The sequence below is a fragment of the Dermacentor variabilis genome, chromosome 8 (genome assembly GCF_050947875.1).
Source record: "Dermacentor variabilis isolate Ectoservices chromosome 8, ASM5094787v1, whole genome shotgun sequence".
NCBI classification, from domain to species: domain Eukaryota; kingdom Metazoa; phylum Arthropoda; class Arachnida; order Ixodida; family Ixodidae; genus Dermacentor; species Dermacentor variabilis.
Genome location: NC_134575.1, coordinates 63,391,828 through 63,417,165, shown reverse-complemented (window position 1 = coordinate 63,417,165; position 25,338 = coordinate 63,391,828). Strand labels below are relative to the sequence as shown.

The window sequence follows — 25,338 nt, the reverse complement described above, 5'->3', positions numbered from 1 at the left end:
TGCTTTGCAGCAGAATTTTTTTTCAAGTGGGATTCAGTTATGACGTTGCCTCTTGCTTCTGTTTCAAGGCTAAAAGCATGTGGCCAGTTACCGAACTCAACTTTCATCCGAGGCCACACGTAGCGTTCAGCGACGAGTTTATGCAATGCTCTCACAGCCCGATTATAAAAGCAACGAAAATGTTCTAATATTCTTCGCTGGAGTATGAGCGGAACAAATTGTAAGGTTTCGGTCAGCTGGTGGGCACGTCACACATGATGGTTACGATTGTACCGGGCAGATGAACATCATCAGAGTTCAAACTTGTTGATATCGAGCGTTAGCGCTACAATTCTTAGCCGATCTGTGCTGAAAACTGTTTGTAGTGATCGTCGTCACTTCGTTGTACTCGCCATTTTCAGCTCCTTGCTCTCGAAAGACAGTCTGCCTCGTCGTGGGGATTATTGCACCCTGCTCTTTCTTGGAGCCGAATGAAGAGCGGCTGCCTGACTGAGGCGCCACAACTGCGACTCGGCAAACCTGCTTTTACTTTTAAATAAAGCAGTCAACCCTCCGTTCTAAAGCTGTCAAGAAGTCTAGTCCTGGTCTCCACCAAACTGAGCTCCCTATAAGTGGTGACCAAGAATATGTACGTTTTTTTTCTTTCGAACACTACCCGTGAGACACGCTGCTATTTCTTCTGACCGGGACAATGCCATGATTACGTCTCTTCTCATCGTCTCAGAGGTTCAGCTTCACAGCTTGGAGTCGAAGAATCCCCGAGTTTCGTTTCTACAACTAGCGGCCTGTTTTCAACTCCGATGCAACGCTTCACAGACAGCAACGTACGTGCAGGGTGCCCCCGCGCTATCCTCCGACATCGCCGAAGCCATAGACGATTTGCTAGCAGGTACGCCTTCGGCCACACCATAAGACGACTTGAAATGCACGGTCATGCATCGCTGAAGACCTCGGAACAGAGTAGTTGCCAAAAATTCTTATCCGAGGAACTCGGTAACTGACGACTGCCACAACTCTGGCACCGGTTGCGTCACATACTGGGTGAACACTCCCTAAACGAGAGCCAGCTTCAAATTTAGCGCAAGCTGTTCTTGTAATGCCTCCCACACTCCGCATGCACGGTAGTGGCGGGTTCCTACGAGACGAGTATCGATCGGCTAGTGGCACTCGCTGAGCGCATAGGCGACTGATCGTCTGCCGCACAGTTACCTATCGCCACTGCGAGATTCTAAGAGCCAGCAGACTGAGACTCGCGCCTGGAGGAAATAGTCGACCTTCTAAACAGTGCACTGCAGAAGCTGACGACGGGTGGCAACACTGGCGACAATGTTCGGCTCAGCCATTTGCTTTCACAGTCTCGCAGCGCACTTAGAGACTAGCCGCGGCAGCTGTCCTGGCACCACCGTCGATTTCGCCAACAAGCACGTCGCTGCACCAAGACCTGTTCGTGAAGGGCAAACCTAGAAATGAGTGTTCACTATCGATGTCTTGAGGACAACGTCACAATCCTCGACGTACTTGGCCTGCATTCAAATCTCACCTCATCTGGCATCCGTACGTTTCCAGCGGTCTGAACGTAGGACAAGATACTTGCTGAGCATCCGCAACTCATAAATCCCCGAAACGATGCGCTGCACGTGAAACACCAAGAACCGCATCATATCACAGCCACCAGCTCATTCTGTCACCGCTCGGCCAAGAAGACCCGCAGGACGAAAGCTGGGTGTCACCCGGCGTGAGTTCGGACACACGCGCTTCAACTCAGCATTATTCGTCCTTCCTCCAGCAATTGATCTTCCCCTTTCCACCTGGGTCCAAAGGAGGAGAGTGGCGACTGGAGGCCTTGTGGTGATTACCGAGCTTTGAATGCTGTCACATCTCCAGATCAATATCCCTTTTCCCACATACATGACTTCCATGCTCGTTTCGCAAGAACCATTTGAATTAGTCCGTATGGCTCATGCTTTTAAGAATGCAGCGTAAACTTTTCAAAGGTTGATGGACTAGGTTACACGTGGGCTCCCGTTAATTTTCGTCGAAAGGGAAGACATTCTTCTTGCTAGTTACGCAGATGAAGAGAACAAAGAGCAATTTTGCCTTCTGTATGAGTGACCGGATGAACACGGCCTGGTCCCAAAGCCCTGAAAATTGATTTTTTTTTGTGTGTTGAAGCCCTGGGTTTCTTCGGCCATCGCATTTCTCCCCAAGACATCTAGCTACTGGAATCACGACTGCAGGCAATCGAGGGCTACCCCTATCCAACTTCCTTCTGAATTTGGGCTAGCTTCTGAGGCTCATGAATTTTCACAGGCGCTCCAACCATTCAGTGCGCAAGTTCTTCAGCCGTTTACCGACCGGCTGCGTCGCGACCCCCCCCCCCCAAAAAAGAAAACCGCCTACCTTGCACTGCTCTTCGGCGCACGAACAATCATTCAAGGAAGCCAAAGCGCAATTGGCGACTGCAGTGTTTCGCATTATTTCGTTGCCTGGCGTGCCAACTCGCTTTATGCTAGACACGTTGACCAGGGCAGTGGGTGCAGTACTGCGGCAGCACGATGGCAAAGACTGGAGCCCGCTGGGCTTCTTCTCAACGCGGCTCAAACTTACGGAAGCTAACTACACCACCTTCAGGAGGGCGATGTTAGTGAGATATTGCGCTGTCAAGTATTTCAGTTTTCTTTCTTGAAGGCTGTAGCCTTTACATTCAGACCAACCAAAAGCCGTTAACCCTCTTTTTCAAGAACAATAGTTTCTTGTTCTCAGAACGTGAGCTTCGGTATCTTCCGTGTATCTCCGTATTTTCTACGGACGTCCACCATATCTCTGGGACCGGAAATTATGCAGCTGACGCACTGTTGCAGATTGTTGCTGTGCTGGCTGGCCGCGTGGATTTCCAAGATCCAGACTCCGCCCGGCAAAATTACCCCGAACCGCGCCAATTGTGGAGGTGCCACTTCCCTACAAAACAACATTGGTCACATGTGACAGATCGCAGGCAGCTCGTCGCCCGTTCTTGACCCATCAGTTTCGGCGGCCGATATTCAGTTCAGTGCACGGGCTCAGCCATCCTGGCATCAGATCGACACAGAGGCTTATCACTGAACTTATCAATGTTCGAAGCTGTCCAAGAAGCCGCCAATCCTCTGAAGCGGTGAAAGTGACAAGGCGCTCGCGTTCAGTGGTGCATCCGTTTAGATCACATACAGTTAGACTTGATGGGCCCTCTTGCGCCCTGGCAGGGCTTCTATACATCCTCGCGTGTGCCGACTGGTACCCAACGGGTCCTGAGGCGACGCCTCTTCAATATACCACGGTCGAAAGAGTGGCGGAAGGATTTGTTGATGTGTGGATGTCGTGGTATGGTTGTCCTTTGTGCATAACTACTGACCGAGGCTGGCAGTTCGAAAGATCGCCTTTTTCTGCCCTGGTGAGACTCCTTGACACGCACCTTCATAACAACACGGCTTCCCACCCACAGAATAATTGCATGTTCGAGCATCTCAACCGACAGCTGAAGGTGTCATAGACCTCCACGCTCGACAGACAGCCCTAAATGGAAAGGCTACCCCTAGCACTGGGGATGCGTGCAGCTATCAAGGATGACCTCATAGGAAGCGCAGCCGAGATACTATATGGGTAAGCAATCCACCTTCCAGGCCAGTTTTTGGCACCCAGCCAGGCACTACGCCAGCGCCCGTGCAGCACTTAGAGAGACCACATTCCGGTCTCGACAAGATTCCACCTACATCCCCCGTATCGCCCGAGGCCAGCCTGTGTTTAGTTTCTCGACAATGGACACCATTACGCACGTCTTTCCGTGACACGATTCTATTAAGCCATCATTGACTCCTCCCATGAAGGCCCCATTCGTATAGTTTCGCGTTCAGAGAACACATTGAAGAATGACGTTTGTGGCAAAGAGACAGTGTCACGCGAGCACGTGAAACCAACTCATCTTGAGCATTACCTCTCCATTCTTTCTCTTCACACCTAAGTCTCCGGCCATACTTTTGGGTTGGGAAGTGGGGGGGAGACGGAGCTATTCTTTCCACCGTTAGTCACTTCGTTGTCCGCGCCGTGGGGGTCATTGCACCTTGCTCCGGAAATCCAGTTTGCCTTGCCGGGGGGGGGAGGAGGGGGTGCCTCCACTTTCTTCGAACTGAGAACGGCTGCCCGACTGGGGTGCCACCAGTGCCACTAGGCAAACCTGCTTTTACTTTTCAATCAAGCCAGTCGACCCTCCATTCTCAAACAGTCAAACTTGTATTCCGAGTTGCGAACACGATCCTGCGTCAGTGTTGCAGTTTTCGTTCCTTCGATGCAGCTCAACGTTCATTACGTCCTTGGTGTGTTGAGCTTGTGCAGAAATCTCAGAAAACTAAGAAAAATTCGTAGCGTCTCGAGGCGAGATTTACTCGCCTCGAGACGCTACGAATCTAATCTACGAATCTACGCTAATCTCGGCCTAGAGCTGAGATTATATGTGAGCACCCAGTGGTTGTTTAACATGGTGAAGTGCCGTCTATCTAATTAAAAGCAAACCTTTCCCACGGACAGCGAACGTGCAAAGATCTCTCCACTGAAACACTGTAGCACGTCACACCACCCGGCAGCTTCCTTGAATAAAGAAATCACCGAGCTCTTCGCTCAGGATTTACTACTAAACTGCTGAAGAACTGCTTCAACATGTGCACCAGAAGCGTCCATCATAAGAGAGGCTGATGCATTGTGTTTCGGATGCATTAAGAGAGTTGCTTCGCCTGTTTGAGCATGTGTAGTTACGAAATCCTCTTCTGTCACGTCTGTCCAAGTCTGAGTTCATGCCACAATATATGTATGAGCCAGTAGGCTTTCCACTGGTTTAAGCATTGCAGCAAAAGAGGTTGGGAGTCTGGAGGAGGTGTTTTCTCAATGGCTTTTACTTTAGAAGGCGAATATTTGATGCTATTCCTGTTCGCGATATGGCAAAGAAACCTCAAAGCTTTCATTTGAAACGGCTTTCAGTCCGACTGCATAACTATCCATGTGCTTGAGTTTGGTTGAAGAAGAACTGAAGGTGTTAGTTTTGAGCTTCCTGCCGTAAGCTAGTCACCAGAATTTCACCAATATAAACAAACACAAAAGTCTGCACATAGACAGCGACGTAAAGAAACGTACGAAAGGGATGCCCTCCTTGGATCAAATCACGTTAAAAAATATAATCAGAAAGCAGCTACAATATGGGGTCTCTAAATTGTCTTCTTCAGTCATAAGGTTCTTACAATAGGCTTTTCTAATGTCAGCTTTGAAAAAATATATTTCTCCATGAAAACTGGCAATAAAATCCTGATTGTTTGCTGCGGGTATCCATCAGGGACCATTGCCGCGTTCCGGACGTGATTTTCTCTGTGTGGATGCCAATGACTGGCTTTTCTGACAGGTTGTGAAGTGTTCATGACCAAACATTGCGCGATGGGAGAGCAATGCCAATCTCGAGCATATGCTCAATTTCATAATTAAATATGGTTATCTAATCTGCTGCAAGGCTATGGGGTGAAAGATATGGCAGTCTTCGACTAACCACGGTATGTTCGATGTTGTGGCATACAGATTTAGTCCATACGGTGCACCGGTCAGGAATGAGAACTTCCTAAGTAATGAGACATAGGGCCTTAGAGTGTAACGTATGTTTTGAGTAACAAGAAATATTTATTCAAATCAGAAAGCTTAAACCAGCAGGTTCATTTTATTTATTCGGTGAAAGTGTCAAGTCAAACAAAATTTAAAATGCGTAAACAAGACGGCTAGTTGTCTGCAGTGATGTTTGCTTTATTCCGCCAACTTACTTGAGCGAGCGGTCTTATTAGAAGGTACACTGCAGCTGACTCGGCGACTACCAAGGCGGCACACTCCGTGAAAACAAAGTCCCACCTCGCATTGCTTCGGGTTCAAGGTTCTCTCCGCAAAACGGCTCGCAAGCTGCATATCAAAATAAACACAATCCAGGGACCAGTCAATAAATGATTTTTGAAGAATAAATCTCCTTTATTTGCTGTACTCATCGTAATAATTTATTATACTTGGAGTTTTCTCCTGCAATATCTACAAATTTTCAAGGGACAGCTTCACAAGAATATATGCATGTCGAGAAACTTCTCGAAAAGAAACACACGATGACACTCGATGGAAGTACAGTTCGTGCAAAACAGTGTGCATAATAACATCAGCCTGCGATCATTGCAGATGCTATTGTGTTTGCGTAATTTCAATTTACCCATCTTAATATGGCTTTTTTGCACAATAGGAAGCTCTATAGCAATGAAAAAGCGTTCGTATTAGGAATAGTTTGCGTATAGTTCTCTTTGCTAGTTGTCAGTGTCCCCGCGCCCATCACAGAATATATTAAATAAATTATTATAATTACCATGTAAATAATGTTGCCGTGTACGCTGTAGTAGCGTGAAGGAGGTGACATATAGAGCACACAGAAAAATTCACCTGGACTCTGGCAGATAAAGAGTAAATGGGTAATTGTTCATCAAGATGAACCCTCCTCTCCCACCACCTAAAATGACCTACTTCTAATTGCGGTGTAACCATGCGGTTCTCAGCGCTGGGCACGACGGCATGCACCAGCAGTGTTGTCAATAAAGAAAAAGACTGAGGTCGCGCCTCTTTTCATAACACAGCGAACAACAATAGTTTACAGAAGGTATACGCTCTGTATTTTCGTTGAGCAAACTGCATTGAAAAGACTGGGCGATGCTAAAACGACAAACAAGAAGAGCGTTATGCGCATGGTAATTGTAATACCGGGCTCTGATTAGCTAGCAGAGCACTGTAGTCGTTGCCAATGAGCACATTAATTTAGGAACGCACGTGTTGTTGGCTGGTGCCATGAAGAGACGTGAACATTAGGACATGAAAATAAGTACATAAAAAAGCAATCTCGTAATTTTGCAATCACACTGCCATAAAAATACCACAGAGTTGTGGGTATTTGGAGAATAGCAGCCTAATAACCAGCGAAGCTGCCTCTTTTGGGCAGTCGCAAGAAGAACCTCAGTCGCCCATAATTAAATACTAGTCTTTCAAAACATTGTCCGTCTGTGACTTATCTGCTTGAAATTTTGCTGTTCCTTTCTATACTTCGATAAAAGGCGCTTCATGGTCCCTTCAGTTTTTTTTCTCCAAGAACTGTTCACATAAAAGCGTATTTACTTTAGCGCACATTTTGCCGCAGTTATCCCCTCCATTTCGCCAGCTTTCATCTGAACGACCTGAACGACCACTTATAGAACAGATACGTAAAGTTCCGCAGCGCTTGCATGCGTACTTTATTTCATAGACCGCAACTACCGCCCTTACGTTGAACTTTATTTGCACGCCACCCATAACTCCACCTTTACATTACCCATACATAAAAATGTGCCTGTTACAGTTAACCTAACACGCCTGGCTATGGTCGCATTACGCACGAAACGACAAATGAAAAGTAGGGTAAATAATACTTGTAGCAGTGGTAAATCTGCAAGAAAGTTGAAATACTGGGACGCATTGCAAATGGGATGACTGTCATATTATTTAAAGATAATCTTCCTTTAACGCACAGTTCTCAAGGGTCATTGCAAGCATAGCTAACAACGGCCGCGTGACACTATAAAACAGTCGTCTAAGAGTCTTTTTTTCAGCAGCATTATGCAATCGTCACCCATTAAACTTCGGACAGATATTTACAGAGTAGGCGCTCTATTTTCTCTTATTTTGAATTTTGATGAAGATGGCATTTCTTCTCACGCCAGGGAAACGGGCTAAATAGAGCGCCGCTCATAAAACTTTTTTTAGAGGGTAACTACTTTATTTATGAACCCAAAAGAAAGGTACAATGCACTGGCTGGGCCGATAGAACGAAAGCTAGGAGCCGGTTCAATATTGACTGTGCATACGTGTTATGATTTAGGAAGAAAATATAAGCAGCGCTCTGATGCAACATGTCTTCGCATGTAAGTATGATGGGTCGCTTAATAACACACTAGCCTAAATTAAAACAGCCACGAGTTCACACTTGTTGCATTCAAACCCACAATTTTCTGTGAACAAGCAATTCACAACATAAATCTAAATGTTAAATTAAACAAAGAAAAATAAGGAGACGAGCGATCAATAAAACCGCCATACATCCGTAACAATAAATTTGACAATTGTGTCTAATTAGACAAGTAATCCGTTTCAAAACACTGTTTAAAATGTCTAGCAACTTTAATTTTTATTGGGAGGTCATTCCAAACTTATGCGTCGGCAAACTGAATGAACTGCCCATTGTACAAGTTGCTGCATTTTGGTTGGTTGGAAGTGCAAGTAGAAACTTGTCTAGTGATAAAGTTCGGGATAAAGAAATTATTCGATGGCAGGGGAGAAATAATTTGGATAATATGGTTTATCGTGAAGGAGACGTTATGATTACGCATTTGCATAAATTATATGCCAAGACCTTCAAAAAGGTTTGTACTTGAGAACCACAATGGGCAGGAGCTAATAATGCGCAAAGCGGTTTTTCAAATACACAGGAAAGTCGATGAGTATTTTGTATGTGTAACTCTCCAATATTGAGTGCAATAGCTAATGTGCGAGTTTGAGAACAAAAAAGTATAAGGATCTAAGCACGGTAGAGGGAAAATATTGCTTGGTCTCTGTGAGAGTAAAGGGCTCAACTACTAATTTCTTACATACATTGTTCACGTGGTTCTTTCAATGTAAATGACTGTCGAAAAGAACTCTTACATGATATTAAAACACTAATTGAAAGATAGTTGAGTTCCATTTATACAGAATGAAACATAACATATTTTGTTTGTTACGTTCAACGTCAATGCATTAGCTGCAAACTTGGAAGAAAGTGATGAAAGCTCAGTTATACTGTTCCGCAGAGTTATAAGCAAATTACTGGTAAATCTAAGAGTGGCGGCATCTTCATAATCAGAATTTCTGTTTCTGTGCCTGAGGACCAACATGTATATGATGAGAAAATAATAATGGACCCAGCACAGACCCCTGTGGTGCACCGGATGATATATTTTTATCTTCCGAAACGGAATCATCATATACGACATACAGTGTAAGAAGTGACAAATAACTCGAAAAGAACTTCAGTAGATTATCATCGAAGTCATAGCCTTCTTATTTGTGGAGTGGTAGCAACGGTATAGTGTGGCTAACTTTGTCGAATGGAGTCTTGATATTGTCACGTGGTGGTGACGTTGAATAACATAGCGGCAGTACTGTGAACGACAAAACTACCTTTTATTGGGCGAACCTGTGCCCACAAAACAGACTACACTTATAGTACAACGATAGCGGCGAACACGCTCGGCGATCGTCGAAAATCTGATCAGCGGGGGTCAAGCGCGTCGGCTTTTATACAGCAGTCATCGAATGTTCCAGACTAAACGTTGGGACCCGCATGCCTTCTACAAAGTTCTACACCATTCGTGCCAAGCGATGAAATCAGATAACACAAGGTTCGGCGACAACAGACAGCGGATAGAAGCATAGATAACTTTCCAGAAACTTCGGATACATCCAGGCGCGTCCCGCGCTGTGCGATAACATTTGTTAGGCGACAAAAGGTGTCGCCCGATAAAGGCAACTACACGTGTCAATATTTAAAAACAAGACAAGTGGAATTTCATTTTGGTGTATAGCAGGAATAACGTACTATAAAAAGCCTAACATGGCTGCGGATGTTGACTCGCTGGAAGCAGGACTATGTTCTTCTGACACAACAGTGACATTCTCTATAATGAATTTCTTTAATTGTTACGCAACTAGTTTTCTAAAAGAGTGTTAAATTCCCTTACACTGCAATAGGCTTATAGATACTTCGTTTATACTGATCTGGACATTTGTACATGGCTACAACTTTAGCAATTTTTAGTATGTCGGATAGCAAATATTCTCTAGCTAGGGAACGATTCAAACGGGGCATAAGTGCGCACAAACAACATCATTCTTTTTTCTTAAGAACTCTTTTCTGGATAGAATCATAGCTGGCTGCTTTATTCGCAGACATCGCACAGACAGCGCATCTTACCTCATTCGTTTTTATCGCATGAAATTGAACTCTACTGCCGATAGGCATGAAGGGGGGCGTACATACACCGGTAAGCGTCAAAAAAAATTAGGGAGGCTTAAAGAAACATCTATAAAAAATGCTAGATTCGCCTTCGTTAACTTAGTTCCATTACTTCAATTCCTAGTAAGATCTCCACCAGCGGGCCGATGCTGAAGAGGGTTACTAGTTTTTCTTGGTTTAATCTATCTGTATCCTTCACAATCTTCCACTCTTGTCTTCTATCACATTTGATTCGTGTGATAAGCCTAGTGAGGGATTCTTTCTTTAATTTTGTCCACATTACAAGATATTTATTCCTGCAATACGTAAACTGGCCATGACGTTATTTGGTCGCTCTGTCCTTTGCCCGTTTATGGTAGTACCAGTCTTTTCTTTTTAGTATGCTGAGAATATCTTGTGCCATCAATGGACATATGGGAACTTCATAATTGTATTTTGTGTATGTTTGTTTGCATTGCGCCAATATATTTTTAACAAGCGTTACGAAATCCTGACATTAAGGTTTTGTAAGGCTGCAAAATCAGTGCATTCAGGCGGTGATTTCAGGCTTGCATAATAGACACGGACAAATTGATTCGGACGTCTTCAATACAGAGATAGCATACAAGCCCACGGCAACAACATAAATATAGTACAACTGGTCCGCGCAGACATCAGAAATACCTGCACGTTAGGTGATGTCTTGAGCGCACTGTATATTGCTAATTAAAGACTCAGATTTACTGTTCTTTCAAGTGGAAGTCGTGATAACATTTGGACTGCTGAATAACTGAAGTAAAAATATGTAATCACTACAATTACTACCCAATAAATCTGTAATAATATCGCCACTAGTAGCAACAGGACAATTTTGGTTCTGAGTGGCCGCAAAATAGCCTCCGTTTATGCAATAAGTGAGCTCTTACGTTAGCTAGAAGGATGGTAACTTGCAACTTTTAAAAGACCACATGTGAACTAAACAAAAAATTCCTGGATTGTTTTTGCTGTATTTTTGAATTTCCCTGCAGCAGAATCCCAGCCTGTTTCTGATGAAAAATGTGACGCTTCCGCCACGTGAAGACCTACATTTACGCAGCGATATTACTTGATATCCCACTATCTGGGAGGATTCACTTTCTTTCAGCCATATTTATGAAGCGCCAATAATGTCATTGTGAAAAGAGTCCCGAGAGAAGTAAGATAGGATGTTTTTAAATGTTTTTGCCGGTGCTTGTCCGATAGATATGAAGGATAGATAAATCATCATTGACAAGTTTTTTCTTGTCCAACTTGAGATACACTATGAGCTATGAGATTGGTAAACTTGTGCCAGATCCTCTGCGCATGTCACATGCCGGACTTTGATTTGGTCAGCATTACGGGCTAGGAATCTACCCGTAGATAGCGAAGTCAAACGCCAGCTTTTACCCCTTTCGACTGCCCGGGTCTTTCCTCGAAGCACTTTGTTCGCTTGGGAAATGTGCTAAATGATATATATAGGAGAACTGTCCTGAAAGCTCAGGGAAAAAGTACTTATTCTGTGTTTCTTTGCGTCCTTCAACACTCGGTGTCTTTGTTTTAGTGATGCGTAATTTACAGCAATGTTTTGCCTCTTCGTATCTTTTGGGGGTACAGATGGACAACTTCTTTGTCGGATTTGATGATTTCTGATGTCAAAGAATAATAAATGGTCTGTGTGATCCAAAAAAGGTTTTCATTTGGTCGTATAGGCATGGCGTTTATTTCCAAACTGTTTTTCCTACTCTATTGCTGTAGATCTGCTACATTTCTTCTCAGCCATTCCAAGCCATTTATAACGCGCTTCTTTTCCTTCGTGTGTTACAAATTTTCGGCTTTCTCCCAGGCAACGTCTTTCCTTAACGTACCCACCTCACCATGGAACTGCTCGAATTTCTTGTTCATAACTACCATTGATGCCTTCACAGTTACTAGTTCTCTTTCTGTAAGCTCATTTAAATCTTTTTTCAGTTCTTCCTGCGCAGCAGTAAACCATTTAGCTAGATCGGAAACTATACAAACTCTACAGATCACTTCCATGTGTAATTAATAGAGAAGGCAGCAATTAATCCACAGGAGTTAAACTGCACCTATACATTTCCCATAACGTGTTCTTCATTTTTGCCAATATAAACAGTGCACTGTATAGTTCACTGAGAGAAGAGGTAAAACTAACTCAAAACATTGTATCAGGCAAGCAAATAGAATATAATTAGGAATAAGCAAATATTTTCAATGCTTCTAATTAAACCAACATTGCGAAATTTCAACAGAGATTACATTTGTGATTTTTTTATCCGTTTTGACCGAACTTGAACAAGGTGTCTTGCGAAATTCTTTCAGGACAGTGGAAAATTTTGCGGCTAACAGCAGTATGGTAGCCTGCAAGGCTTAAGTAACTATTTTTCTACATGATCTGTAGATTCTACATGAGCACAAAAATAGCGCCTATCGTCTGTGACCCAGACCATATGTTTTACTTGAACGAAATGTAAACAACATAGCTCACACAGTTCACCGGCGAGACCGGAATAACCAACCACACGCGTCATATTAGGCACGAAAATTGGGACAAAACAAATGTTCTGTATTTCTTTGTATTGCTCGTATTTAACATAGCCATTTGAAACTTTGAGTGCTGGTGAGCCGTGGAATGGTTCGCATTTTCTGTCAATACGGAATATTTCCAGTTTTTTGTCTACCCAGGGAAGCCAATACACTTTGTTAGCATTCCATATACCACCTCTAATGGGTTACAAACGAGGATTTAGCTATCTTCATTTAATTCCTGATTAACAAACACGCGTAATATTTCTCATCATTGCGCCCTTACGGGGAAAGTTATCTTCTGGCACTTTCAGAGTGCCGGCCAGAGGCCAGCAAAGTCGCATACATCTCGCAGGCAACGCCAGAGTTGCCGAAGGTTTTCCCTCTGCATTGCCCTGTGACTTGAATGTGGCCCGCAGCAGCGAAATGTGCAAAACTTTATCGCGATCGAGCGCTTTTAGAGCGCAGCTCTTTGGCGTCCGTTCCTGGGTTTCGCGTCGTCGTCGGCGTCGGCCTCGTAACCAGCTCCGCCCCCCTTTCATCCCCCCAGCGCTAGCAGCGACCGACTGATACCGCTGGATGCCGCTGACGCCGCTAGAGAGTCAAGATAACGTGACTGCATAGAACACCGTCGCCGCCATGCAGAAAGAGGAGGAAAGGGTCCCCCCCCCCTGTTCTTGTGTGGCGGATAGCTGGGGTTGACTCACTATCGCCGTCAGCGGCATCAGTCAGTCGCTGCTATCTCTTCCCTCCTCCCTTTATCGTGTTGTCCGCTTGCTGCGCGCGCTTCTGCCCCCATCGTTTGCCGCTGGGTGTACACGCCGCTCTCGACGACGGCGACGGTTGCTCTCGACGGCGGCGATGAGCCTCCGCTTCGGCGGCGCGAACTGCAGGGTCTTCTCGGCGGCGGCGATGAGCTTCTGCTTCAGCCTCGCTTACTGCTGGTTGCTCTCGACGGCGGCGATGAGCCTCCGCTTCGGCGGCGCGAACGGCAGGGTCTTCTCGGCGGCGGCGCTTAGCCTCTGCTTCCCCCACGGCTGTGACAACCTCGCGAGGCACTTGTATAGATCTCGTCTTTGAGAATCAAGCATTGGTGTACCAAGTCGAACATATATCAGTCTATTTCTCCGACCACAAAGCTTCCTTCATGACTGTCAAGAACTGTTAGTGGAGTCTTTGTTAAAGGAATACGTGTGAAAAATAAAAAAAAATTATGTGATAGCGCATACATGTGTTGCTCGATTTCTTTGCCTCAATCTATCCAAAAGGTGAAACAGCTTATTTGCTGCGCTCAAATTTCGTATTACGAAGTAACGTAATCGTCGGTAATTTTTTTTGTTTGACGAAGGCGCAAACTGAAAAACCTCTCTTCAGTCCACCTGAGCTTTAAGTCAGCGCCCTGCCGGCTAGACCAGCTAGCACGCGATGCAGTCTGATCTTGTTGGCTCACGGTGAGATGGGACATGCCCTACTGCCGCGCCGGCACTACCAAAGCGTGCCGAACGCTGCCGGTTGCACAGGCCTCGACAGAGGGTAAACTGTATGTGCCTGCACTTTTTGCTGGTGTAGCGAAAGTCCACCAAGCACGGCGCGCGTTTGTGCTTCCGCTGGAGTGTATCGGCGATTTCGCTTATCGCACAATTCGTCTCAATAGAAATTCGGCGAGTAGCATTTTTGTACGAAAAAAGAACACCCACAAATACAGACGTTTTGTGTTTGTGGCAGCCACTAGTTGCATCATCTGCTTAGCTGTGAAAACAGGAAACGGCAGTGTATGCAAATGGTTGTATCGAAATATGTTAGAGAATTGTTCCCGCACACTGGCCATCTTTTGAACATTTCAGCATATTGCCATGTGAAGTTCTTAGATGTAATTTGCCAGAAATCAGGAAATATAAAGCCGTATTAAAAGCGGCATTCTCTTTGTATGTAATACTTTCTTGTGTTGTACTATTATGTTCATTTTTCCCGGGCGTTCCAATTTTTATGGAAGAAAAACGTTACCGGTTCTTAGAGGTGACCTTGAACAATTCTGCGTAAAACCTCCCGTGGAACGCAGCAGGTTCAACCTGATAATATATTCATAAGGCGCACGATCTGTTGAGATAGGACCCTCGTTCCTTTGTTTAGTAACGTGTTCCGCACCCCCGACTAGAGGGGGAGGGGGGATTCCTTACGTGTCCGCCTAATGGGCATGTGCAATTCTATTGCTGCTGAAATGTCTATTGGTGGGTGACGCCCCCACCAATAGTCATAAGTACGCTTGTTTTACTTTGCATTTCTCATAGCGTTGTTAAAAAGGAAGACACAGGGCCCTATACAATTTCTTGTCATCTTTTGGCACTGCGCGCAGAACGCCAGCGGTCCGCGAGCTCTGCGGCGAGGGTTTTGAGTCGTCTAAAGAGATGGCGCCACGCTTCGTGGCGCCTACTTCCGGCGGTTCTACCCATCGCGGTGACTTAGCGGTGATGGTGTTGTGCTGCGAAGTACGAGGTCATGGTATCAAGTGCCGCCCGCTGCAGCCGCATTTCGATGGAGGCGACTTGCAAAAACGGCCGTTTCCCGTGCATTAGGGGCACATCATGTATCCCTTGGTGGTCAAAATGAAACTGAAATCCCCCACTACACCGGGCCTCATAATAAAATCGTGGTTTCGGCTCGTAAAACACCAGAATTCAACTCATTCTTCTTCTAGCTGGGTATTTGGCTTTGTGTCACTGACGTATTTCGGTACCTGTATTTCGGCCGGTTTTCTTCTTCTAGCTGTCTTTCATCCATATGAATCAATACACACTGTAGTGTGGTGCTGCGCGGTACGTCGTTGGAGCGTGCAACACCACTAATTTTGACCTTGTGGCTAGTATCATCTCGGACCAATCTGTTTCGCCTGTTGCCATGTCATGCTTACATGTACCCTCGATTATGGGAAAGGCCGCAATTTCTTCTATTATCGACATACTGTATACCTTATTACGATATGCCAATTATTATTTGATGCGACAAATTTTAGCTATCCGAAACTTTACAATATTTCTAAAGGTTCTCTAACGTGACTGAACTCATCTGTAAGATGTGAGAAGCCGATATTCACAGAAAAATTTAAATGCTTTATGACTGCACTCGCTTCAGTCTCTTTTTAAATATTTGCTTAGTGTTAGTTCATAACAAACGAAAAGTTTTTAATAACTATTAAGCGAATATAATAAACTGTACGTGATTTGAAGTTGCAAAACATAATATTAAAAAAAACAGAAAAATGAGTGCTTGATGAAATTCACGCAGTCCATATGTATTTTAATATACAGAAATTCTCCTACCCCCAACAGATCTTGCCATTATTGATTTAGTTACTCTTTCTCATTCCATCAAATGTTCCCGCCGTGTTAAAATATATTAAAATATATTTTTAGTACTTTGGCAGATCCCACGCCCTCTGGAAACCGATGTTATGCGAAGCAGTGTGCGGGATGCCTACCAAGTAAAAGAAAAGACCATGACAGCACGAAGACGTAGGCTGCAATTTCATGACCTACATGACACGCACGTCATAGCACTCATGTCATCACCTACCATTATGTTCATCATAAACTCGTGTCATGCTATTCCAATTTTGGTACATACGAAGACGTAGGTGCTTGTTTAGTGACCTACGTATGACAGGCATGATTCATGTTGTGACCTACCATTTATGTTCTCCTTACGCTCTTGTCATACTATGCCTGTTTTTGTACATACCAGGTTAACGAAACGACCATGAGAGCACCAAGACGCAGGCGGCTGTTTCATGACCTTCATGGCACTCATATCATGACGTTCATGTCATGACCTATCATTTATGTTCGTCATAAGGTCTTTAATTATATGCCAATTTTGGCACATACCAATAAGTATGCGGCTGTTTCATGACCTACATGACACAAATCATGATATTCGTGTCATGACCAATCATTTTTATTGGTCACACACTCTTGTCATAGTATGCAATGGTCGGTACACGCCAAGATAAGGAAACGTGCATGAGAGCATCTAGACATAGGCGGCGATATAGATACTGTCAAAGTGGCAAATGTTTGCCAAGAAATGCTTCTCATTTCATATTAGGAAATATATTGCAATAATAAAAAGATATGTAATTCTGCGATAGCATCATTTAGCATCATTTGCAATACTGCTTACTGTCGATATATAGTCTATTAATTACTTCATCTACTTATATCTGTATCTCCTTATTTACGATTACTGCAATTGTACCTATTGAGCTGCTGTTGCTTGCAAAATGAACCTTTATGTTAAGCATGAACAGGAGGTCCCAATTTAGTTTTCACTATGGAAGCCCGTTCTGTATACTATATAGTATTTTTATGAATTAATAAAGACGGTTTGATTGATTGACTGACTGATTGATTGATTGATTGATTGACACAATTAGAAGCACCGTTGCAATGTTATGTTTACTAGGCAACATGCGTGCGGTAGTGAATTTCGCACCTCATACTCCTGGTACCACCGCTACCTGAAAAGGACTCAATACATAAATTTTATTATAAATGAATACTCACTTGGCTATCACGTGAGGCTGCTTCATTTTCGTGTACCGCACGTTTTTCTGCATTTGTTTAACGCTTAAAATATGTTGTTTTAAAAAGTTGTAGCGCTAAACGGACGAGAACTTAAGCAACGAAGTACGTGATACTGGCGCTGATATCTCAAGTCTTGTTGTCAACAGGATATCGTTACAAACAATTGCGAAGTCTTCTTTCCTGCAGATTGATTTATCTCTACTTTCTTTGTTAGTGCTCATTTTTACGTCATTCACCTTGATAGGGAAACTAATCTTTAGGTGCTCAGTGCATTATTTACCTTTAAGCACGTTGTGAAGTCCGGAAGGTTTCGCAGGACATACCGTCTTGGATACCGTCTTCGACGACAAAGCATCTTGCAGCTCGTGGGGTACTGTAATATTAGGAATAAATGTTCCCTTTGAAATACAAGGCGAAATGAAAACAGGCGGGCCTCACATCAGAATGGCACAACATTCGCTATTCTATTCATAAGGCCAAGTTTTCACATTCTTACCAAACTATGTGCATGTTTTAACACCTTGTACAAACAGGGCCTCTCCAAGTATAGAGCTGAAACGTAGAGAGAGGGAGATAAACCCATTTCAGAAATAGCTTTTTATTCAAGTCGCTTTCACAAATTACGCGAGATGTATTTCAGACACGTGCGAAATGCTCCGTGTGGGTTCTACAAGAAGTTGGCACTACCATCGGCTTATACATCATAATAATTAAAAGGGGACACAACAAATAGTGCTGTGCAAGTATGTGCCTAAAATATACGATGAATAATAAAGGATGCATTACACTGTGAATATGAGCAGTAGCTGTGTCGATACGATCAAGCCAGAAATAATGATCCTCGATGAGCGACAATTCTTAACAGGAGCTTGATATCCTCGGTCCCGCTGAAATCATTAAAACAGCCCTGAAACGACGAGTTCTGAAAGGGCTGTCACTTTCGGGCAACATTTCGACTAGGTCACTTATCTTCGCCAGGGCCGCAAATGCATTCCTTAGGAGCATTTTACCTACGCCTAGTAGTCTCTCCCTCACCCTCAGTGGGGAGGAGGAGGAGAGTAGATGGGGGTGTGGTGTGTTTTAGCTAACATCAGAAAAAAATAGGTATTAGAAAGGCCGGCAATGACAGGGGAAGGGACAAGGAGAAGTATAGAGTTATGAGAGAAAAGGCGAAGAAAGAGAATTCTGGTATTGAGTTCTGTTGAAGAGTGGAGATAGCAGCCGGAACTAGGAAATAGTTTACGCACGTAGGTACTAGGTAGGTGTGGCCAATCCAGTGTACTCTTTCTCTAAGAAATGAGCAACTATTCCACTATTTTCTCGGAAATTCGAAAGATGTGGGGAAAAGGGAAGCATACGCGTGTTTCGTGGGGGTCCTTCAATACAGTCAATTAAATGAAGATATTAGGCGACTCTCCTTCGGTTAAGAGGAGAAATGGAAACAGAAAGAGTGTAGTTACGCATACGCACACAGTGTCAAAGGTGGTGACTAGTATAATCGAAATATTGCTGACTACCCGCAGGCTTTCTGCAAAGCATCACTTTTAATTTTTCATATTCAGTTCAAACTATCGCATCAACGAAATTCTTTTAGCTGTAAATGGTTCATGACAAATTTATTACTAGAGCTCAAGTGTTCAAGAGGGCAAATAAAGGCGTTCAGAGCCCGCCCTTGTGGCGCATTCTTACAATATAAGAACTCTCCATTGAGAAAAATGACATCAAACTCTCTGACGTAAAATATTTCAATCGCTGGTACAGAGATTTGTGATCTAAATTCACCATAAAGTTTTGTCACTGTTCCTATGAAGCAATGAAGAAGATACACTGTGTGGCACTTAAGAATAACACAGGACTGCTGTAGTATTGAAACAAGCTCAAGAAACAGGAGCATTCTCCTGATGAAGGAAGGATAGATTATGTAGCGATTTGGGACTATTACATGTTGCTTACATGCTTTACAATATGCAGCTGTATGTGGCTGGAAATTGTTCAACTTACCGTAATCCTTAGGTGGTGCTGCAAGGTAAAATATGAAATTAATGTATTATTATTTCTGTATGCCAAGTACCCCTACATATTTACGGGCAAGCAGTGTTTTTGCATTTTTTGTTGCTGTGGCATAGTGTTGGCACTCTGTATGTTGTGGTTAACGTTATACAGCAGAAAACTTACTCAAATAAAATTATTTCAGATCTTCAAAATAACCCACGAATGATAGCATGTGGACGGCTAACTAAAATTAGCAGAATTTTATAGAAAAAACGTGACATTGCAGTTTGGCTGAAGAAAAGTAAAGCTACGATTAAAGCGAAATTTATGCAGTAGCCTGCATATCACCTGTTCCTTTTTGTACATGGATAAACAATATTCCAATATGTACCCCAGAATTGCGTCCCCTAAAGTAATTAGCATTTGAATTCATACAATCTTGGGTCGATCCAACATCAGCGTAATTACGTTAATAACTTGAGAGGCTTGATAATGTCGCAAATACTTCCAGTGTAACAGTAAAAAGAAGACAACGAAGTTCAAAGAGCAACAGTAGTGCGATGAAACTATCAGGAACTAGTTTTTTTTATTTTGCTTATCATGACAACAATTTTACTCGAAGAGACCCTTTTTCAAACACTTTTTCTTGACCTTCAATCGCTAATTCGAAAATGATAGCAAGAAATAAATATTTAAAATGACAGAGAACAAACTGAGTTTTGCATTCGCGTGTACGGTGCATGCAATTGAATGATAAGTCGAAATAGATTACTTCTAAATTAGGTACAACATTTATGTCAATTGTACACAGCTTTCTTAAACTTAAGAATTGAGTGTGTTGTCCAATTGTGTCGAATTTGAAATTGAACTGACCTGCGTAACAAATTTATTTAACCGCAGTTATTCCCGGAGAATGAAATGATAGCTTGATGAATGTTTATTAGAACACAATAACGGAAAGGACCATTTTATACGCAGGAAACGAATAAAGAATTATACAGGAGGAAAGGGGGATACACTCAAGCTCACATACTAAGCGATCGAATGAAAGTTTAAAAGTATCAAGAAAATACCCTATAAGCTTATACAAATCAAATGTTTAGACTTTCTGAAACATTTTAAATTGTTAGAACTTCGTGTGCACGCAATATTTCTACTAATTTCTCAGTACTTTGATTCTAATAAAAAAACATTATTCCTCGCTCTAAAGGATTGTTTATTTCAAAAGTGAGTGTTAACCATTCTTATTTTTTGTTACAGATCATGAATTTTCAAGGCCCAGTTTACTTCTGAGAGTAAAACACCATTTTCATGGGTAAGTAAATGCAGAAAATATATGCTGCTTTGCTTAGTGTACTGTTTTGCTAGAAAGAGTCTCGATGAAAAAAACTGCAGTGTAGCTTTTTCTCTGCTACATGGTGTCTTTGATCGTTTCATAGCAAAAGTTGATGTGCTGAATCCGGGAAATACATGTTCGCGCGGGAAATATTTATGCTTAGCATGCTTAGTATTTCTTTCTGGAAGGCGATTTGTTTATCAAAGTTTTAGGAAAGAATGTCGTAATTCGTGTATGCGTGACCTTGTATATTAAGTGAACATTTACAGCGTCAGAAGAAAATGAAGACAGGTGAACGAACACAGTTGTTAAAATGCGTTGGGCCTCTGTGTAAGCTAGAAGGGTTTGCGTGTTGTGTTTTTAAATGCTTTGGTTGTTTATCTGGACTTTAGAACAATGATTTTTTACTGGTACACAATTTTGAGGGGCGTCTGCAGATACAAGGAGAAAATAGCCAGCACGTAGAAGTGGATATCTATCACCCAGTTTCTTCCTACTAACAAAATTGGCAACATGTTTGTCCTCACATTCACTAAATAGCGAACAATTTTCTAGAATGCTATATATCAATAAAAAGGCTACAGAAACTCTTAGAATTGTCTACTGATACGTAAGACTTCTCTTGTTCGGCCACTACTTGGGTTTTGCTTCCTTATTTATCTAGCTTATGCATGTCTACGCATTGCTACCCATCATCTGTTATTACAGTAATATGATTATTGCACATATTAACTTGATCAATCCTGCATTTATTTCGCAGATATTCCGTTTAAACGGAGTTAAAGCACCATTAGGACCAGTTATTTTGTTTTTTCTGCAATAGAGCTTCTTTTATTTTCCTTCTTTTCTTACGACCTTGGCACGGCGGTAGTGACGTCACCACTCTTTGTTAAGACGACCAATCATGAGCTATTACACAATTATCAGATCTACCAGTCAGCTTCTTGGTCATTTTTTTTGTACTGCGCAATGTCAAAGCAGTAGATTTTGCATTCACGCCAGTAATGCGGGAAAGTAAGCTTTCAAGCAAAGCTTTCAAGGGGGATGACGAGAACGGTTATCTCTATTATTCCCTTTAGAGCACAGCTCTTAGGCGCCCGTTTCTGCAGCGAGTGTCGGCGTTGGCATTGTCGCTTGTAACCGAGTGAACAAACACATCGAAGGAGGAAAGCGCAAGCGGAGTGCAGGAGGAGACGAAAGGTGCCGATTGCAAAAAGAGTGCCAGAAGAAAAGAGGAGGAGGAGGAGGATGCAGCAGAAGCATGAAGCGGAGGAGGAGCGTATGTGAAAAATTTGAGAAGGAAACTGTAGTGGCGCGTTGCGGAGACGATGGCTTCGAGATAACGCAAATTTAGCACGCGTCGTCTGCACAGAAACAAAGCGCTGCATGAGCGGAGGTGAGTCTGCAGCGGCTGCTGTGAATTGCGCCCGCGCGTCACCCAGGCGCCGCCTCTTGCGATATGGCAATTAGCGAGGCCGTCGCGCCACACAACGCTCTGTTTGCGACGTCGAGAATGATTGTGGCTCAAAAATGATAGTCCCCGTGAGCCGATATAACGGGAAGTGAAAACACGACATAGCCACGCTCAGATGTCGCATTCGGAAACATTGTAATTGTTGGCGATTTCTTCAGCAAAAGCTGTGTATGACTAACCTTCCGCAGTTTCTTTTGCGTCCAGCAACGGAAACGGGCTTAGCGATTTCTAACAAACCTATGCGCATACAGTGCCGTCGCGCAGATGTCAAAATGCTGAACCCAAGAAATGCTCACTTTGCAATCACAAAGCTTAGCGGGCCTTTATAAAACTTCATTTGACAAATAAATGCAAGCGTTTTGTTTGGCGAGCTCCAAGATGTATTATACCTTTAAGTACCCGAATCGAGCCTGGCTCCAAAATATACTAAGCGTAATTTGTAAAGATTATCAACGTAGTGCTTGAAATATTAAACCCCAGCTGATTAAACCTTCACAATGTAGTTACACTGTGAATGGAGCATTGCGTACCAAAAATGCATAAATGTGGCTGTTTGTTTATCCTTCGGCTTTAAGGGGTAATACAACAAATTTACTGACCATTACGACTTATTGTCCTCCAAAACATGAAGGAAACATACTTCCACTATATTTTGACAACAATGCGTTTTAAGATCGACCAAATACTTCAAGCAAAAAAGCCTGACTGAATATGAAATATCAGAGCGCAGCAACAAAGCTGAACAAACAAAAAACCCTTACTGGTTGTTCTGGTAGCAGGTGGCATATTCCCTTGAGCACAGAACATCAATGCCAGTGCAAATTATAAGGGCATGCTAGAGAAGCTAGGAAGTTTCAGAACAAATGCATCCGAGCCACTCATTCCTCTGACAAATAGCATCGTGCCGCTGTGTATGCGCTGAAACCCGTAGCCTTTTCCTTCGACTTCGATCCGCACTCAAGTGTGGCGAATCTTTGTGGATACAAACTTAGAGACACACGTCGACGCGACGGTTCCCACATGGCAACAAATCTGGTCCTATTTATCAGTGAGTGATGATTAATCCATTAGAGTTAACGTAGGGGTGCCGAGAGAAGGGAAGCGCAGTCGAGGACGCCAGAAGACTAAAAATTAGGATTTTTTCAGGCGCACTTTGGAATCGGTTGGTGCAAGACAGAGGTGATTGGAGATTGGAAGGACAGGCTTTCGTCCTGCAGTGGACATAAAATAGGCTGATGATGATGATTATGATAGGGTTCATAAAAATGACAGACAAAGAAATCTCTCGCACTCGCTCATCAGAATCAGAATCAAAAATTTATTATTAGAAGTTGGGTCACATTACAAGTACTTAGTATGATGAAGAAGGTCCCATAGTCAAAGACTATATCGAGACCTCCTGTACAAGAACAGTTATAGCAGTTAACATCTAAAAGCAACAACAGCATATAATAAGGAAGTATAGAAGCAACAAGAAAAGAACGGTTATAGAACAAACTACATGATTGATTGCAAAAATTACAAGGTTTAGCATGTCTCATGGTAGCAGTAAAATTGTGCGGGAAGAAAATACCTGCAATTTATTTGAACAACAAAAAAGAGGAAAAAGAAAAAGACGAAACAAGAGCGAAGAATGACCGACTACGTAATCCGTGTCGTTAATCTGTCAATAAAAAATGCATTTAGTTCTCTTTAAAATGTGATAAAGATCTTGTGTTTTTCATTGTGAAAGGAAGCGTGTTTCATATTGGTATGGAAGAGAATTCTACAGTCTGTTTACCATAGTTAGTACGGATACTAGGTAAAAGAAAATTGTTATTCAACGCAAATCGGGTGGTACTATGAATCATCAAGTTAGAAGGCGATAAGGGTATCCATGGTAGCTCATTATTCACATATCTGTAGAAAAAAATACCTAGATAGTATTTAGTGAGTCCACATTTGGTAAGTATGTTATTCTCGTGTAGTAGGGAAGTGGCATTAGAAAATCGGGTTCTTTAAGTGATTATTCTTATGGCTCGGTTCTGAGCTGTCTCGAGAGATGCAGTATGAGTATTATAGGTGTTACCCCAACATATTATGCCATAATTAATGTGAGAGTGGACAAAAGAGTGGTAAAGTGAGAGTAAAGTGGCACGTATGAAGTAAGGGGGTGTTTTAATTAAGATGCGTATACCATAGGTTATTTTCTTTTTTATGTGAGCAATATGATTGTGATATTTCAAATTACAATCAAGTAGAATACCAAGAAAAAATGAACATGAACTTGGAGGAAGGCAGTGAGAAGCGAAAGTGATAGGTGGAATGGATGGTATGTTTCACTGCTGAGAAGAGAATACAACAAATTTAGTCTTAGTTGCATTATTAGACAGCATGGTAACATTACACTACCTCGGCATATTTTCTAAGTCAGCATTTAACTTATTAACGAGAGATGAGGTATCTTTATGAAATGTGAATATATTGGTGTCATCTGCGCACAGAATGCATTTTGTGGAAGAAATACAGTTAGGTAAATCATTAATATAAACCAAAAACAGAAGTGGCCCCAGGATAGATCCCTGGGGCACACCAACGTTAGTAATTCGCTGTCGAGAATAAGCGCTGGAAATGGAAACAACTTGAACTCTGTTATATAAGTAGCTCTTTAGTAGTGAGAGAGCAGGCCCACAAACGCCAGTTGCTTCGAGCTTCGAAAAAAGGATATTAACATTTATGCTATCAAATGCTTGCGTTAGATCGATAAAAACTGATGCGGCGAGAAATCCTTCGTCGATTAATTTTTTTTATTTGTTCAGTAAGATGAATAAATGCCATCTCTGTGGAATATCCGTGTCGAAAGCCAAACTGGCACGAAGGGAGAATATTAAATTTACAAAGGTATTTCGTTAGCCGTATTTCAATTAGTTTCTCAATAACTTTCCCAAATAATGGTAGAATGCAATAAGGTCTGTAATTATTTAATAATGAGCTATCGCCTTTCTTAAAAACTGGGATGATTTTGCTACGCTTAAGTTCAGAAGGAAATAAACCAGTCTTGAAAAATAAATTAAAAATAAATGAAAGTATATCTGAAATTAAATGCACAATTTAACGTTAGCAGGGTGGACCTCAGCAATTCAGCACTTGTCACTTTTAGATTATTTATAACTGCAGTTATTTCTTTTGGCGTTGTAGGAAATAAAAAGAATGAATGAGGTAGACGGTTCATGCTGATGGTCTGTGTAGGGGAAGGTAAATTGTTAGGAACGAAAAGACTACTAACCGCCTCAGCCATATCTGCAGGAGAATTTAGCTCGAC

At 42.6% G+C, this 25,338-nt stretch overlaps 1 protein-coding gene across 2 annotated transcripts in view; it reads right to left on the bottom strand.

The window, feature by feature from the left end:
* Positions 1-5,662: 5,662 nt before the first annotated feature.
* The window catches only part of LOC142590277 (uncharacterized), a 39,330-nt gene continuing 19,654 nt past the window's right edge, over positions 5,663-25,338 (bottom strand). Inside the window, exons 6-9 of one of the 2 annotated variants that reach the window (XM_075702260.1) lie at positions 19,237-19,254; positions 17,732-17,787; positions 17,516-17,608; positions 5,663-5,958 (exon numbers count right to left, since the gene is read on the bottom strand). In XM_075702260.1, coding sequence (XP_075558375.1) covers positions 5,809-5,958; positions 17,516-17,608; positions 17,732-17,787; positions 19,237-19,254 — 317 coding nt within the window. In that variant the 3' untranslated portion in view covers positions 5,663-5,808. The remainder of the gene's footprint in view (positions 5,959-17,515; positions 17,609-17,731; positions 17,788-19,236; positions 19,255-25,338) is intronic. The other variant, XM_075702261.1, reaches the window with a different exon arrangement.